At 33.6% G+C, this 17,932-nt stretch overlaps 1 protein-coding gene across 9 annotated transcripts in view; it reads right to left on the bottom strand.

The window, feature by feature from the left end:
* The window catches only part of IMMP2L (inner mitochondrial membrane peptidase subunit 2), a 929,241-nt gene that overhangs the window by 314,383 nt on the left and 596,926 nt on the right, over window positions 1-17,932 (bottom strand). For 8 of the 9 annotated variants that reach the window (XM_064487436.1, XM_064487435.1, XM_031455215.2 and 5 more), the window contains one exon: window positions 15,148-15,250. In XM_064487436.1, coding sequence (XP_064343506.1) covers window positions 15,148-15,250 — 103 coding nt within the window. Of the gene's footprint in view, window positions 1-12,281; window positions 12,628-15,147; window positions 15,251-17,932 lie in introns of those variants that run through there. The other variant, XM_031455217.2, reaches the window with a different exon arrangement.

The following is a 17,932-nucleotide window of genomic DNA, read 5'->3' as shown; positions in this document are numbered from 1 at the left end:
TGAAACAGACGAAGAGGTGGAAAAGATCACTGGTTTTGGCAACAAGAAAGTAACCCCCTACAAACCCTGAGTCAGAAGAATGAATCGTCTCGTCAAAGCAGTGGCATCTAGCTGAGCTGCAAAAGAACACGATGGAAGAAAGGTAGAATGGTGAAAAGGAAAAAGAAGAAAATACATAGAAAATCTAGCCACAGCTTCAGACTTAGCAGATTTAATCTTAGATAAACTGTCATATCAGAACTACTAACAATAGAATTAAAAACAAAACAAATATATAATCTGGCACACACATTAAATCAACCAAAATATGGATCTTAAAATTTATTAGCACAGGATTAAAATGTTATTGTTTCTTATTCAGGAGACATAAGGAGATTTTTAAAGAAAAATTTATAATTAACTATTGAACAAAGAATAGCCAGGCAAAGTCTACTATTACACTGCATCTGTATAAGTAGTCCTAGGCATTTGTACTTCTCCTTCTCTCCAGAGTAAAACTGTCCCAAACCTGATGATTAATACCAATCTCCCATTTGTTAAACAGCCCAAATCACCTTTTGTCATTTAAATGGCAATGAACTGGAATCTGAATAGACTGTAAGTAGAGAACAGAATCTTGAAGCCACATAAAACAGTCACACTTAGTTTTAAAACAGAATACATTAATCTTTTCTGGCACTGCTTCCCCACTGCAACCACACAACTCAATGCTACTCTTTGGATGAGTCACGCTGTAAGATTTCCAGATGACTTATCCTCAGAGGGATGGCATTATATGAAATAGAGCCCACGTACACTTTGTAAAGAAGTGAGCCTTTGTGTCTTCAGCCTTCTGCTTTGGCTCTGACTTCAGATATGTTCCACCAAGACCAGGGCTGAATTCCAGAACTCTGGAAGCTCAGTAAGTTGCAAGGGGGGAACCAGGGCTCTTTCACACTTAAAACAATTTTTAAACTGATTCTCCAAATTACATCCCAAGTTTGGCATTTTTCAAAGTGTAGTCCTCTTGCCACGTTCACTTGGTCATTGGTGTGTCAACTGAAATAAATGCACAGCCTAAAAGTTGAGAGTTCTGTTTTATTTGGCGGGAGGACTTAAGCCAGGATGACAGCCTCTCAGATCACTCTGAGGGACTGCTCCGAAGAGATAGGGAAGGGGCTAGGTTATACAGGAGTTTTACAACAAAGACCAGGTAGCTGGAACAATAAAAGATTACTTGTTATCTAAAGAAAAGCAGGCATCTCAAGCTAAAGAACTTAGTGCTTTTCTATGTATAAGAGGAAGCAAACATTTGGGCTCATTGAATTCATTCCTTTGACAAGCATCTAGCTGTCTAGGGCCAGAATCCTGTCCTTTCTTATTCTGAGTCCCCTCAGAGTGCACCATTGTGAGTGGCTGCAGGGGCTGGGCTGCAGGCTTGTCTTCACTGTGGGGGGTGGCAGCAGCTGCTGACAACTTGATGGCTTCAGCATTCTTTGTTTACTGATATGGCTCGCAGTAGTTTTCGTTCACAAGTGCTTTAAAAAATGCAATCCCAAAGCCCCACTTCACACGTATACACCAAAATCTGTGTGGGGGCAGGAGCAGGTATCTTCATTTCTATTAAGCTCCTTTGGTGTTTCCTAGGTACACAAAGTCTGAGAAACCCTGTCCTATTTTGTTTACTGTGGTAAGTTTTTTTCACCTTTTGTTTAATTCTCCAACTTGTTTTACAACTCCCTGCCGGATCGCTATTCCTAACTCACTGTTACAATCATTTCTTGACCATGCCCAAAAGCCTTCTGGATGCTTCACGGCCTGAAGACTCACGTCCAGGTTTCTCTGTGTGATGTTCAAAATCCTCAGTCATAGCTTCAGACTCTGCCCTTCCCACAGCTGAACTTTCACCCAAATAAAGTTGCTCAAAGACTCAGTACATGTCTTAAAGGCTTTCCACCTTCCTGCTTCTGCTAATTTGCTCTCTACTTCTAGAAGGTTACTTTCCCATTTGCCCACAAGCCCAAATCCTGTCTTTTCTTTGAAGTTGAATTAATGGAAGCCTATGCAATTCTTTCCTACTGGAAGCAACCATTTCTGTGAACTTCACAGTGCTTTATCTCTGTCCCTGCTATGCTATGTATACTTCCTACATTTTATTATATGATAATGTGGTCTATTCTTCTGTCTGTCTGGCACCCTGCAGAAGGTGGGAACGACAACCCTTTCCTCTATGTTAGCATCAGCAAAAAAAGATTTCCATGAGACTGCCACAATGATTATGTAACACTGTGTTGCATAATATGTTATGTAACATAACTGCCTTCTGGCCACATTAATTGATCTAAAGGTAGATGCATGATCCAAATTCCAGCTACCATAGTGTCCCACCCCTTTACAATGAATGATTGTTCCAGGATGGGCATCTGACTAGGCCAATCTTAAGTCTTTCTCTATCTAGATTTTGCCCCTCAGGTCAGCTAATTGGTTCAGGATCGGCACATGACCCAAACTGACCCTTTATATTAAGAGACAAATGTAAGATTAGTCTCTCTTCTGGCTCAAACTGTGATATGTAAGACTGGGAAGCAGTCCACAGCTATGGCCCTGGGGTTGGCCTTCCCCAGCTCCAGAAGGCCTTGAGGTCTGGGAGACAGGCATCTGGACAGGATGAGGCTGGAGGCCACTTCTTTAGTTCTCATGGTTCAAAACACTCTCAAAGTGTCACTCACCATGACCCCCAAGGACAAATGAAGGGACCTCATGTTACTTTGAGGGATCCATCACCACACAAATAATTCCATTGTTTGCTAGCTTATTTCTACTGTTTTATTATATTTTTTCTTTTTATGGTGATGTTGAGTAGAGGAGAAAGGTTCAGGCTACATTTACAAAAATTGAAAGCAACATCTGCAAGAGATAGTATTTGTCTTCCCTCCTGCCTTTTGTCTCTTTTTATCTTTTTGTCTCTGAAAGCTTATTAGATTTCCTCCTTTGGGGGAAGGGGAGAAGAAGAGAATTTTGAGAGCAGGAGGGCTCTGGACTCCTAAGGTAGAATGCCGGGCTGTTACCGTGAGGTAAAAGAAACTGGGGCTAAGAATTGTAGAATGTATAATGAGCTTTGAATACATAATTTACTCTAGGCCCAGTTTATTTCCAATTGAGCAGGAAGAAGATATAGAGTATATTTCTCAGACATCTGTAAATGATTCTGCTTTGCATGATTCATGATGTTTTTAGCTGGTTTATTTTTAAACCAGATTGAAGTTATAGAAAAGCACATTTGAACAGATATGCTAATCAAAGGATTGGGGTAATGGTCCCCATAGCCATATTGAAGCCTTTCAGGAATTAAAAACAGAGAATATAGAAAATAACTTCATAAAGAAGGCAATCTTCCTGAACCTAAAGGATAATGATGTATCAGTTTAGAGTAATATCCTCCAACACAGGCATATCCTACTTAAATCCTTTCCATAAAGGGATATCTTATTCATATTCTTTCTTAAAACCAAATACTAAATTTCCTTTTGTAAAACAAACAAACAAAAGGTACTGTGGATAACAAACTCCAAAAGAATGAGGGGTGAGACAGGGGTAGTGACAGGGCGAAAAAGCATATAATAAAAATTCACATTAATACAGTACTGTTATTGAAATATATAAAGGATGTAGAGAGACTTCCTTGCAATTAAATAGTAGTTTCATCTAAAGGGAAAAATACTTCAGTTAAGGCATGGTGGGACTTTTTTTCAAATTAAAATATAAAGATGTACTACGTGACTATAATAAAATTAAATGAGAACTTACTCTTGAAAATTTATTGAAAGTTCCTATAAAGTATACTTTTTTGACTCAACAATACTATCTGAAAAGATATAGCAGTTAACCAGCAATGCCCATCTGGGCAAAAAAGGTTATTCAAATACCATGCACTTTGCTGAATGACCTTTACAGTGGCCTTGCCCATTTTGTACTATTAGTTTTCAGTCATTTCAGGGTAAGGCACTGAATCTGAAAACAACAGCCCACTGAAACCAGGACTTTAGAATTAATTAATTAAATGGCATTACTATTTCCTCTGCAGCACAAAAACTGTCTTTGTTTGAAAGACTGAGCAAATACCTATATTATTTTTGGTGTGCTTTTTGTTTTTTGTTTTAATATCAGAATAAGCTCACGATTAAATTTGTTTTAAAAGTCTCTGGACCACATATTTTAAGATTAGGAGTTTTCCTTGACCAGAGTCTATATAATTCCATTATGACTTGTAGAAATGCCATAACATATAATCTGATTAGTTTTCTTGAAATGAAACTTAATTTAAACGAACAACCTAGATATAATCATGACTTATTTGAGAGGAACCTTTCATTTGCCTGCAGCTTCTCAGCAAATACTAAGCAGCTAGAGTTTAAAGCCTCTGTAGGGAATAGGCAAATACATTTCACAACCAGACAGATTTAAGCAGCTTTGAAAATGTTTTGGTTAAAGCTCTTCAACTATAAATAAAATCACCGAAGGTCTATGTAAAGCTTTAGCCTAATGTAGTTGTTAGTCTAAAGTAAATTCTAGTTAATAATTATTATCTTTATGAAAATCAGGTTTAGTGAAAACAAACAAACAAACAAAAAAAGCTAAGCCCCAAATTCCACAACTTGATGAAGCCTTACAACTGCTGCTTTCCTTCCACTGATCACAATACCATTATATTTATTTTAATAGTGTAATTTTATTTAAAGGGGAGCTCATTTGATGTAAAATGAAATTAGTGTGAATATTCTACATCATTCCTTCAGCAAAACTAATCATTTCTTTTCATTTTTAAAAGTTTTAATTTTGAAATATATACATTTATATTTTAAATAGTAATGTTAAATACTAACAATAATGAAAAACATTTTTAAACCTGCTTTCCTATCAGTTAGTTTAATAATCAAAAGATTTAGTTTACATAATATATTTCCCTCTCATTAACTTTTACATTCTAGGATTCACCTTCACCTTTTGAAATACGTGAGAACTTTAGAAAAAGAGCAGAGAAGGTCTGTGAAATGGGTGAGTAGTGCATCAGCTGAAATGGATGCTAAGTGTCAGAGAACAGAATCTTGATGGAGCAATACTTGCCTTTAACTTGTAATGAGTCTTGAGCAAGACTCAGTTCTCCTAAAGTCAGAATAGCAAGTCTGATCGACAGAAGGCAGCACAATTCTCATCAGGTAACCAAGACTGTCCACTAAAATAGCTCTACAAGTACTTTGCAAACTAAAGAAGCTTGGAGACATTGCTTTGTCACTTTCATCTTTTGGTCTTCCATATCAAAATGATCACAAAAATATCCTTATGATTTAAGCTTCCCAAGCTTAATTTGAAGGTTTGATCCATCACAAGGGAACATGATGGCAGTTCAGTATTTCAGCTGGTGAACTTCTCTAACAGATACGAGAAGTTAATTCCAGATAGTGGAATCTAACACTCTTCCAATCAATGCCTGGTTCCTAAGGACTCTCAAATCAACCCACTTCATATTTTTATTACTGCCACCTTAGTCTAGGGGACTAATCATCTCCCACTTGAACCAGTAATATCATCGAGTAATTGTATTCTCTACCTGTAGCCTATTTGCAATCTAATTTTTCATTCATAATTTTCCCAAATCATTCTTGCTGCCATGCCTTTTCTTACTCATTACTCTTCTATGCAAAAAATTTAAGTGGCTTTTTAGTGTCTCTTAAATTTGCACATATATAGCTCAGGACATAACATGCATAAAGTATAATCTGCCCTTTTACATGGACAATTATATCAAACATGAACCCTCAAAATGTAAGATTTACTTTTATAAAAATATGTAGTAAGATTTAATTCTTTAAGCACTTAAAAATTCAGTTTTATTTAAATAATGTTGATATAATTTGTATAATCATTAGTAGTCATTTTGTTTTGCCTTTTGATTTTAAAACATACTTTTGATATTTTACAAAAGATTTTTAGAAAAATTTGAAAAAATTTACTTTTTAACTTATACATTTACCTTTTGTTTGTATTTTGATAAGTATATATTCAAGTTTCTATACTCTAATGCAATTGAAAATCTTTATAATAACAATATAATTAGTGATTTTGCTAAAATGCAGGTCAGAACAATTTTACAAATAAAACATAATAATTTATTAATTGTATTTGTTTTTATATTACTCTTCCAAACATTCCAGGCCTTTCAGCAGAATATACAGACTTATAACAATTAAATTCAGCCATCTTTGATATGTTTGCTGATTTTAGCCATATGCAGGTAAATTTATCAAGTTAAGAGAAAGGAACATATTTCATTTAACAGTTCCTTATCTTGATTTATAGCTATTAAATATTTGGATATTTGGTATGTGGACCTCCATGCCTTAGGCCCTGCAAATATTAGAAGGAGACCTGCCATGATTAGTGTGTAGCCACTGAGGCCAACTTTTAATATTTTTGTTTACAAAGTTATTAAAAATATTCTGTTACATTTCAGACATAAAAGGTATAAAGCAAAATATAATGAACAGCTATATACTCATCAGTCTACTTAAGATTTAGGACAGTACCAGTAATTTGGTGTCACTCTTCACCCTTCCCCAACCTCCCATCCCTTCCAAAAGAAATCAGTATCCCAAGTTTTTATTGCTACATTAAATGGTAAATTCTTTAAAAGTGTGTTTTCTATTTGTTGATGAAGTCTAGACCTGCTGGCTCATTGTATATGATAACTCTTACACTAATAAACTTGCAGAACTCTGTTATTAACTCTGTGGATACTTTTTAGGTTTTCTAAGTAGACAATAACATACGTGAGAAAAAAAAAAAGCTGTTTGGAATTTTCCTTTCCAGTCTCCACATCTTTTTTTTCTTTCTTGCCTTTCAGTGCCTATCTGCACTGCCAAAGACCTTTAGCGCAATATTGAACAGAATTGGTAAGAGAACCTTCCTGTCTCATTTCTGATTTAAAAGGGAAAGCTTCTAACATTGCTTCATTAAGTGTGATAAGTGCTGTGGGCTGATGATATTGTTTTAAGAAGTGGAATGATGTGATCAGAGTTCTTTTCAGAAAAATTCTTAGTGACAGGAACATGAGTTGGAGCAGAAATGTCTAGAAGTCATATTACAGGAATCAATGTTATTTAGTGAAAAAGCCATGGGGCCTGTGTTGCCCTATCACTTCATGGTTCAGGTTCTGATCAGTGTAATAAAGAACTGCATTTTCACTTGCTTGATTCACCAAGTTAGACAAATTTTAACAAAACACAAACTCACGTGTCTTCCAATGATAATATCGAAAACTGTGGTTATATTACAGCCCCATATATGGCTCCATTACACAGAAAAGAATCACCCAAGTCACTGACACTCAAACTGATCTTTTAAGTCTGTTCCAAGTCATTTCAGGGGGGAAAAAAAAAACCCAGTAAGAGGCTGACACAAGGCAAAGTGTTTTTAAGATTACCCAACAAGCTTTAGGAAATTAAAAATTTCCAAAGAAAATTATCTCCCAGAAGCTTACATAAAAGACAAAGTCATTTACATAGTTTTGCTTTTGCATATTAAGATATATTGTGTAGCGTAAGGAATTATAGCCATTATCTTATAATAACTTTCAATGGAGTATAATCTGTAAAAACATTGAATCACTATATTGTACACTTGAAACTAATACAATATTGTAAATCAACTACAATTCAATTAAAAATAATAAATAAGGTTAACCTAAAAAAGTAGAGAGCAAACAATTACCCAGAAAATATTTATAAGTAAATATCCATTTGAATGAGGACATTCAGTCTCAAACCTTGAATCACAGTGTATTCAATAGTTGATTTTTCCTACTTGTATTGTCTAGGTAATGAAAGATTTTTCTTCTCTTTTGGGATCCTTATATCTTCCATTTTATTTTTCTATATAGACATGTATGTAAGACCAATTATGTCTTACAAATAAGACAAAGGTTTCACCACATTTATTTTAGTAAATCTTGGTTCCCAACCCCACTGTCAGTAAATATAACATTTTTAGTGTAATGAACACACTTAATTCTAACTAAATGGCCCAAAGGAACAGTATCTGCCAGAGCAAGGAAGTCTAATGGCAATTTGGCTGACATTTCTCTGATCTGAAAATGAAATCATGCAGAAAACGGTTTCGACACTAGAAGAATAATTAAGACAGAAACAAAATTTGATTTGGTAGAAATGGAAGCTTAGTTTGTCTCTGGTCTCGGGGGGCAGAAGATGATATTATTTACTTCACCACTATCTCTAGCTGGAATTATATTTCCATGCTCTCTTTCTCAAATTGTATTTATTTTGCTGTTCTAAGTACATTGTAACTAAATCCAACCAACAGTGATGCTAATCATAAGGGACTTCAGTGGTTTTTTGTTTGTTTGTTTGTTTTGCTGTGTGAGCATTTCTCTATTTTGAATATTGCTCCAGAGAATGGGCTCTTTTCTGAGATTTAGCTATCTTCGGATATATAGATATGTTAATTATGATGGCATTTCTTTTCATTGGCTTTGATCTTTTTACGAAATGCACACCTTTGTCTACAATCGACAAATAAAAATTACACCTAAGTAAAATATGTGAGGTTGCTAGGATCCAGCACTGTTTAGAGCAATTGTGAAAAACAATTGAAGGAAAGCACCAAGGTAAGGTTTTCCAATTTTAAGAACCATGGGACTTTTGTTACAAATATTTTTCTATAAATAGAGATTGTTTCAGTTCTCAACAAAATTTTAAATGAACAAAAGCATGTTCTACAAGAAAACAAGAAAATAAAACCAATTAAAGTCTAAGCAACATGTTTCAAGGAAAGTGTGAATAGAACACTACTTGGATTCTGTCAACACAGTCTAATGACCTTTTTCTTTATCTGAAAATGGCTGATTTTAAATAAAAGTTATTCTAGCTGCTCAAGAGGACTTACACAAGGAAAATGCTACACTTCAACAATACATAAAATGAAATGTCAATTCATTCTCATAAGTCCACAAGATTATTCTGTGTTATAGAAGCAGAATATTTTCAATGCAGCTGAAATATATTAATCACTCCAGGCATAAACCACTTCATTCACAAAACGTGCAAAGTCCAGAGTGTTTTATGCAATGTGAAATTTAACCAAATAGTTGTTATCTTCACAAATTTCAGAATACTTTGTTCTACCAAATCCTCTCAGAAAATCTGGTAGGTTTTTCTTGTGGGTTTTCAGTACACATATGTCTACTCCTCTAAGAGGTTCTGTCTCTAGAGTACTGTGTTGGTTCTGTTATTTGTCTGCCTCCTTGTAGGCAGAAATTACACCTCAGTCATTGTTTTATCTATTGACCCTCTTATGCTCTTCCTAGGTGTCAGGGCATCTATTGATGACAGTGAGAAAAGGACTGGGAAGAGTCACAGGCTCAGTGCACTCCTCATTACCCGCGACTTGAATCTCTGTCCTTATGCTCTAAATATTTTCTCAAAACTCCATTCCAACTCTTCCCTTTGTCAGTTGGTCTCAAAAACATCACAACTTCCCTTCCCTTTCTCTTTCTTTCAGTTTCCTTGCATCTCCAAAAATCTTGTTTTGCCTAGTTAATTACATACTGCATTTCTTTCTCACCAAAAGTACGTAACATAGGGGGAAAACTCAAAACAGACATGAGTGGATAATAAACCTCTTTCAATGTTCATTTCCCACATATTACCTAATCTGGCATCCTTTCTCTAGTTACTAGAATCTTCATCTCTCCTGATCCATTCCACTCATTGGAATCCATGCTAAAATCAATTTGGACAATCAGCAGGTGCTCAAAAATGTATCTTGAGATATAAATGAAAGGCTTGCATGATATAAACTTTACTTTTTCAGTACTTTTTTATAAAGTAAAAAACATTTTGAATTTCATTTAGTTCAAAAGGAATTCTATGGAATTTTAATCTTCATTTCAATGCTTTCTTATAGATGATCACTTTCAGATCATTGGCTCATTTAGTTAATAAATGAGATTTCTAATACTCATTTATTCTAAAACTATCATCTATTAGGCATGTATCCTTCAAGACAACATTCTAGGGCTAGTATTTTACTTAATTAGGCATCTATGAAATAAGTGATTAGGTTAGCTCTTTTCCAAATAACTTGGAACTAAAAAGAATTAATATTTTGTATAACTCCCAGTTTCCATTCTTGGAGAGAGGCAGTATTTCATATATAGTTTTAGCATCTAAATTGTACAGTTTTGCTTCATGGTTCCTACACACAAATTGTTCACAAGGTGACACTATGATCACAAACCTAAAAATCAAAATACTTTTATACATCTTGGAAAGGTTATCTTTGCCCCAAAATGTTTAAGTCAAAAGTTTTTTTTTTCCTAATGTCCTTTGGTCAATGAAGTTAAAATAAATTATTTTAGATACTAAAAAACTAGAATTTCTATGATAACATATATCCTAACAACAGATCATGGTACAGCAAGCAGCAAAGGTATTTCAGAGGCTCATAGTTGAGAAACAGATTATAGTAACAGAAAAAAGTTCAAACATAGAAAATGTACAAGCTAAATGAAAGCCATGGAAAGGGTCACATTTGCATTTTCACAAAAAGAAATGAATATCAATGAAAACATTTCAAATATAAGTACTGAAATGAATATTTATAATAAATGGAAGAAAGAATTGCTGCTGCATTCTTTAATTGATGAAGAGTCTTCTAATCTGAAAAAGTTAAAAAACTGCTGTTTGAAAATTCACAGCTCTGTACACACAAATACAAATTTGGCTTTTTCATGTGCTTTCATTTAAAAGCAAGCAGAAAATTCATCAATATCTATTATAATCAGTTACTTCTGGGTTCTGGCAAAGAACACCAACATGGCTACAGCAGCAATGTACTATTGCCATGGAAATAGGGATGATAAAGGGTAAGACTAATGTATTTCACGGAGCTAAAGAATTGCTAAGAGAAGAGCTTTCCGAATATTCTCAGCAATTGTCAGATATCTTTAATACACAATCCAGTGAAATCAAGTAGTAATGTGCAATGAATAACACTTCTAGATAATAATCATAATCTTGAAACAAACCATATTTCTCACACTAGAAATCTGAGCTAAAATCATACATTAGTGAATCCATATGATGAGAAGATAGGACATTTTCTATCATTGTGCAATGATCTGTTCAAGAGGTTTGGCACAGAGATCTTCCATGGAGACATATTCATAACTGAGAAACTTCTTACCCAGTCCTATCTGTCATTTTGTTCCCTCTAGCCACAGCACCATGAAACATTTTTACAGAACTTAGAGTTGGAATGAAACCTAGAAGCCACTTACTTTAGTCACCTTTATCCTATTTTTTAAAAGTAATTAGTTCTCTTCTGATTATAAAGGTAATAAAAACTTGTTTTAGGCCTTTTAAAATATAGAGAAGTCCAAAGGTATAAAAAAGAATTGACCATAAGTAACAACTGGGACAATTAACATGATACTGTATATTCTATTCTTTATTTTTATCTATTCACAGCAGTATCATAAACATTATGTCATTAAAACTCTTCACAAATTCAGATTTTTAATGACAGCAAAATATTTCATACTCTGGATGAAACATACTTTATTTAATAGTACTCCCATTTCAAGTTGCTGAGGATGTTCATTAAAATTTTGCGCTCTCTTTCTCTCTCTCTCTCTCTCTCTATATATATATATTCAACAGGTATATGTATGTAGAATCAAAATATATATCATCAAAATTTTAGTTAACATTTTCAGGACCCTAACATAGAAGTACAATTAAATAAAGTATATATATGTACATACATATTTGCTCATTTTATTAAATATTTACTTGAGACAAATTCATAGGAGAGGAAATTCTTCCTTTTACACATGAGGAAATGTAGACCCATACAAGTTACATGACTGATGAAGTCCAAAACTAAGGTTATCTGATTTTCTGTCTTACTATATCATGTATGTTTGTAAAGGAGTCTACTAGTTTCTTTCCATAATGTCACCCTCTGCAAGTTAGAAGTGCAGATGTTGGATCTCATTCTGTTGTAATGCATGCTATTACTATAACTTAATATTGCCATCTTTAAATTCATAACCTATTATTCATCTTTCACTCATAAAACTACTTAATTACCCCTTCAGCCTACATATAATGGTAATAAACCAAATCAGAGAAGCAAATTCAAATTGTAAGAAATCAATAGGAAATAAGAAAACAAACTAGGAAAAAAAAAAAAAAAAACAAGAGTAAGACATTCTTTTCTTATTCTTCATTAGATTACAATTAAAAATCTACTTGATTACGGAAAAAGTCAGCTCCATTACAATAACCAGTAGGCAACAATTTCAAACAAAGAGTGGATTCTATGATATTATTCAAAGAGTCAAAGCATGTTAAACATATTTGGATACAATTCTGAAGTTATTTGGGAGAGATATGAAGGGTAAAGTCTTTAGTCAACTTCCACAAAGTCAAGATAAGCATCCTGAAGATAATCCAGCTGCTTTTAGATAGGTTGTTTATTTCCAGGAAAAGTACATTCCCCACTTCCAAAGAGAGAAATCAATCAACCATCCAGAAAGCTTGCTGCCCTTCCATACAATCTCCAAGTATACTGATTGATAAGACAAAAAGTTCAACTGAGAATTATTGGAAAAACAGAATAATTTCCAAGTCTATATGCATTTTAAGGTTCAAGGTTATTTTGGTTTCATAGAATTATAAAACTTTAGTTTTTATTTTCAGAATTATAAAAATGCTAAAATAATTAAATTATTCAGATAACCATTTAGTAATTAAAAATTCAGTAAGAAATCTCTACACTCAAACATCACAGCTTAGCTCTAAATAAAAATGGTGGAGCTTTACTTTAATTCACTTTTTTTCCCCTCTGTCCTTTTAAAACTTGCTTGGGAGCTTCAATATTAATAATTTCTCCTAGTTATTAATGCTATTGGAACACAAAAGATGAAATATCATTGTAAGGGTAAAAATGTATGCACTAAAACTCATCAAATACAAATAGTTAAGAACATGATGTGACAAATGTTTTCCTTCATCCTAGTAAAGGTTCTTCATCTAATTTTGACAAATAAAAACAATACGAGTTAAGTGAATGGAAACTGACAACTCAGTCCAACTTGGGAACCAAAAGTCACTTTCTATATATATATATATATTTATATCCATTAAAAAAAAGAAGAAAATAACCCCTAAATTTCAAAGTGGTTTTGTGTCTGACTCAAATTCTTTTTTACAGTTACAAGTTCAAGCTATAAATTGAATTATAGTTCAAGCTATAAATAACCAGTAGATTTCATTGAAAAACATGATGTAAACCAATGGCATCAAAGTGATGCACACAATATACTTGTCAGTGTTTTGAATATCATAACTTCTTATTGTAACAAAGACAATGAGATTGCCCTTCCCACATGGTACTCACCTTTTTTTTTTTTTTTTAAGCTATAAGTGACAGAGGATATTTCCATATCTGATATACTTTCAACTTTCATGGGTATACTTATAGCTCAGTGGTTCAAAATACTACTATTAAGTACACAGCAGGAAAGAGCCCAGGAAAAGCTACACAATAGATATGTTATTCAGGGTTATGTGCAATTCCCAGTATTCTGGCTATTAACTCAGTCTAATTTTCTTTCCCAAATAAGAAAGCATCTGGAATACAAGTGACTGGAATACAAGTGACTGAGAATAATACTAATGATATAGATAATATCACATTGGCTTTATTTACTAACAAAGAGAAAGTAAACCAATCTCAAACTTTAGCACTCTGTTATTAGTAAGTAATGATTTTCCCCACATCCACAACTGATAACAAAACAACAAAAATTTTTAACAATTCATTTCCAAGTCACTATCCTACCAATTAAAGCCCAAACTAGTTAACTAACATTTTAATGAGGACTTGGCCAACAACATGATACAATGAATAGATTTAATCTCATTGATGAGAAAGAAATAAAACTGCTTTCGAGTGATTAATTTTCACTTTCAAGTTGCTACTAAACTTCTTCATGATCACCACTTGTACTACACTCTAAGTGACCTACAACATTTCCAACCTGCTCACTCCATCTTTCATATACTCTACAAGGATTCAACTGTATTTTTGTAATAATTACTACCACAAAGCAAGAAAGACCTTAGGTGTATTTATTATCATCACTGCAGCTAGAAAAAAAAGTAGTAGTCTCATCAAGTTTCCTTCTACTTACCCATAACAGTATCCAACCCCACATGTCTTATTGTAATTTTATCCAAAGGTGAGTCAAAGTGACTGTTCCCCTAGTGACTACAGTGGTCCCTCATAATAGATGAAGTAAATTGTTTTATAGAGACCACCAATATTTAGTTTGAGACAAAAGGAAATGGATTTTTTTTGCAAACCTATCTAAAGGTGCTCAATATTAACTTACACATTCATAAAAAGTATAGATATGTCTAGCTGTAGAAAAATCTAATGGGATGAGGACCCAAGTTTTTAAAAGACATGGGTGAACAGAAATTGGTGCAGTGTCCATCAACAAAAATATTCTTCACTTTATATAGTGATTTATTGCAAGGGTTCATAAATAGAAAATTTCTGTACATATTCAAACATTTTTAAAAACTATGAAATATGAGTTTAGTCACAGGTTTTATGGAATAAAAACATAGTATAAGGAACACGAGCATTTCCATCATAAATTAAATGTTGAGAAATGTTACTTACCAATATTATTTCCATTAGACCTATATTTTTAACTAATGACTTATAAAATAGATGTTTCTAGGTCTCTTACACATTATATCTGTTAAACACTAACTGAAAACATAAGGTACAAAGCATTTCTGTGTAGTAAAAACAACTTTCTATTGTAATCAGGTAGGCAGCTGAAAGCATGTTTTGGTACTTTATTGAGTTGTCTAAGTTCTTTCCTGGAAAGACACACACACACACCTTGAGTGTTTAAATTATCTATGTGATATTTAAAAGGAAATTTTCAATTGTAAACTGTTCCACTATTAAATTCATAATTAGTCTTGGCTGGATTACCTGAGCAACCTATCTGACATACTTTTGTTCCTACATTTGAAATGCAATTACATTAGCAACAAGATGACTTACCGGCCCAAAAGAATTACTGTCAAAACTGTGTCCGTGATGATCACCTTCGACCCAGATGTGGCCACGGGGGACTTTGACATAGCGGTTTTTGTGTCCAATGGTTCTAGAAATAAACAGCATAACCATTGAGAAAAGATCAGGAAAGAAAGAGATCGAATAGCTAAGCATATAAATTCAGGAAGGGCAAAAATGCTGTTATATGGATGCAACAGATTATTATAGGTTAATCCCAGGGCTACTCCAGAACTTCATTGTTAATTAAGGTGTGGTTAGGACCCTGTAAACCTACCCATGCTTTTTTTGTTTGTTTGTTTGTTTCATGTTTTAGTAGGGAGGAATTTCATGCTTAAATAGGATGCACTAACACTGAATATAATGGTTTGCTACTTAATTTAATTCATAATATCCTATGTTTTTATGAAACTCAATAAGCCCTAGCAAAATATAGATCTATTTTTTTCTGACATTTGCTTTTACCTCATAACTTAGCTACAATCTTTGCTTTTCTTGTCAAATAAACTTCTCAAACCAACTGAAAGAATTTTCATAATCTCTTAATAGTATAAAATTTAGCACACAGAAGAAAACCTAGATAATCTCCAGCCAAATACAAACTATCTTGTCAAATATATGTCAATGAATGTTAACTGAACACTTTCGATCAGCACTATTTGATTTCATAAATTATTACTGAAAATGAGAAAAATTTTTAACAATTTTAAAGACTATTTAGAGATCAATGATCAAGGATATACATTTAGTGGAACATTCTATCTTCTTAAGGCTGACAAGGAAATGGAGTAAGGAAAGGCTCTCTCACACTGCTGGTGGCAATGTAAAATGAAACAAGTTTTTTCCTATTTTACCATTTGGGCCTAATTTTTGTCAAATGTATTAACAGACTAAATTATACATGTCTTTTGACCTAGTTATTCTACTGGCAGAAATCCATTCCAAAGAAGAAATCAGAAATATGGACAAATATTTATTATTAGAGATGTTCAACACAGGCCTTCTATAGCAAAACAAACAAACAAACAAACAAAAAACCCCCAACTTTCTAAATAATCAATAACAAGGATTGGTTAAATAAATTATAATACAACTAATTAAATAAAAGAGATAGAATTAGAGTAAATATTATCCCAATTCTATAATAATAAATTTTTTCCAGGGCAGAGACATTTTTTTCTTCTTTTATTCCCCAAAGAATTCCAGACAATGCCTAGCTTAAAGAAGCTTCTCAATAAATGATGGTTGAATGAATAAATGTCACACCCAACTCTATAGAGTTAAACCCAGAGACTGAGCTTTGTACACTGTTTTTGAGTTGGTATCCCATCAGAACACTTTTGTCACCTAGTTAGCAAGTTGCGTATGTGCAGAGAAGAGGAACACTACACATAAACTGGTGCTATAGAAACTGAAACTATTCATTATCGAGAATGGTTTTTAATTTTCAAGACAATTTCAGTGTTGAATTACTTCGCTTTAGATCAGTAAATCATTCATGCAAGGAAGCAATGTTGTGGCCATTAGATGCCCACAGTAAGTTAATGACTGCTGTTTATTTTTAATTACTACTGGGAAGAAGAGTTTCAGCTTTTCAAAGAAAAGCAAAAATAAGCTGAATACATCGTACTGTCATGTAAGTGTCCTTCAATTAAAATTAGTCAATTAGTCCTTGACATCCCTACTGCTTTTGATCAGGAGATAGCCTCTAAGAACTGACATCCCACAGCAAGTGTCAGCGATGGCAGGCAGAAGACCTTTTCACTTAACTGTTGGTAAGGCACACTCTCTGAATAAGTCCAAACATTTGTTCACCTTATTAAGCCAGCTATTTTGGATAAACAATTAGAAAGAAAACAATTACCCATTTTGTCTCTTCAAGCAGAACTGTGAAATAAAAACAATCATTTCTGCAACGAAATGGTAGGTTTTAAGTCAAGCACATATCTTCTGGAGCCCAGAGGAATGAGATAAAATTCAGATTCAGCTTCAAAGTCATATAAACCAAGGAATCAAGGTACTTGTGATAGGAGAGTCACAGGATTGTTAAATACCAGTGACAGTTGCACGTTTCCTTGCACTGACCATCTTATCTAAAAAAATCCAAATACCTCCACCTACCTATTATTTTCTTACAATGCTTCATTTTTCTTTATTGCAGCTACTAACATGACATTCACTTACTATTTTGTTTATTGCCTATCTTCCCCCATGATAATGTAAACTCGGGACTCTGTGTTCCTTGTTCATTGGAGTAGTCCCAGAGCCCCCTAAAATGCACAGTACAAAGTGCTCAACAAATATTTGTTAAATGGGTGACCAAATGAATGTATAACTGAAGAATGAAAAATACTGCCACAAAGGCAGAGAAGTAATAGTAGAAAGAGTCTAGAAACAGACTAAACTAGCTTTAATTCTGACACTATTACTCACAAGTAATCTTGTGTAAGTTACTTAGTTTCTACCTCTATTTGTTCATCTTTAAAATGGGATGGATTAGACATACCCTAATGGGACTGAGATGAAGGTTAACAGTTAGACAAGAATATAATGAAGAAGTTGCTATAGAGCACAGTCTTGCCATCAGCCTGTCTTGGCTTTGGTATCTGGCTTAACTCTCTCAAGTTTATGTGTGATCTTGGGCAAGTTGATAAAACTCCAAGTGTCAGTTTCCTCTTTTGCAGAATGGGGAAAATAAGAGTATCTAACTCAGAAAGTTCTATGGATAAAAGTGGCATGGATTAAACACTTGATAAATGGATTCTCTTATAGT

Source organism: Camelus dromedarius, chromosome 7 (assembly GCF_036321535.1).
Source record: "Camelus dromedarius isolate mCamDro1 chromosome 7, mCamDro1.pat, whole genome shotgun sequence".
NCBI lineage: Eukaryota > Metazoa > Chordata > Mammalia > Artiodactyla > Camelidae > Camelus > Camelus dromedarius.
This window is presented reverse-complemented; position numbering and strand designations above follow the sequence as displayed.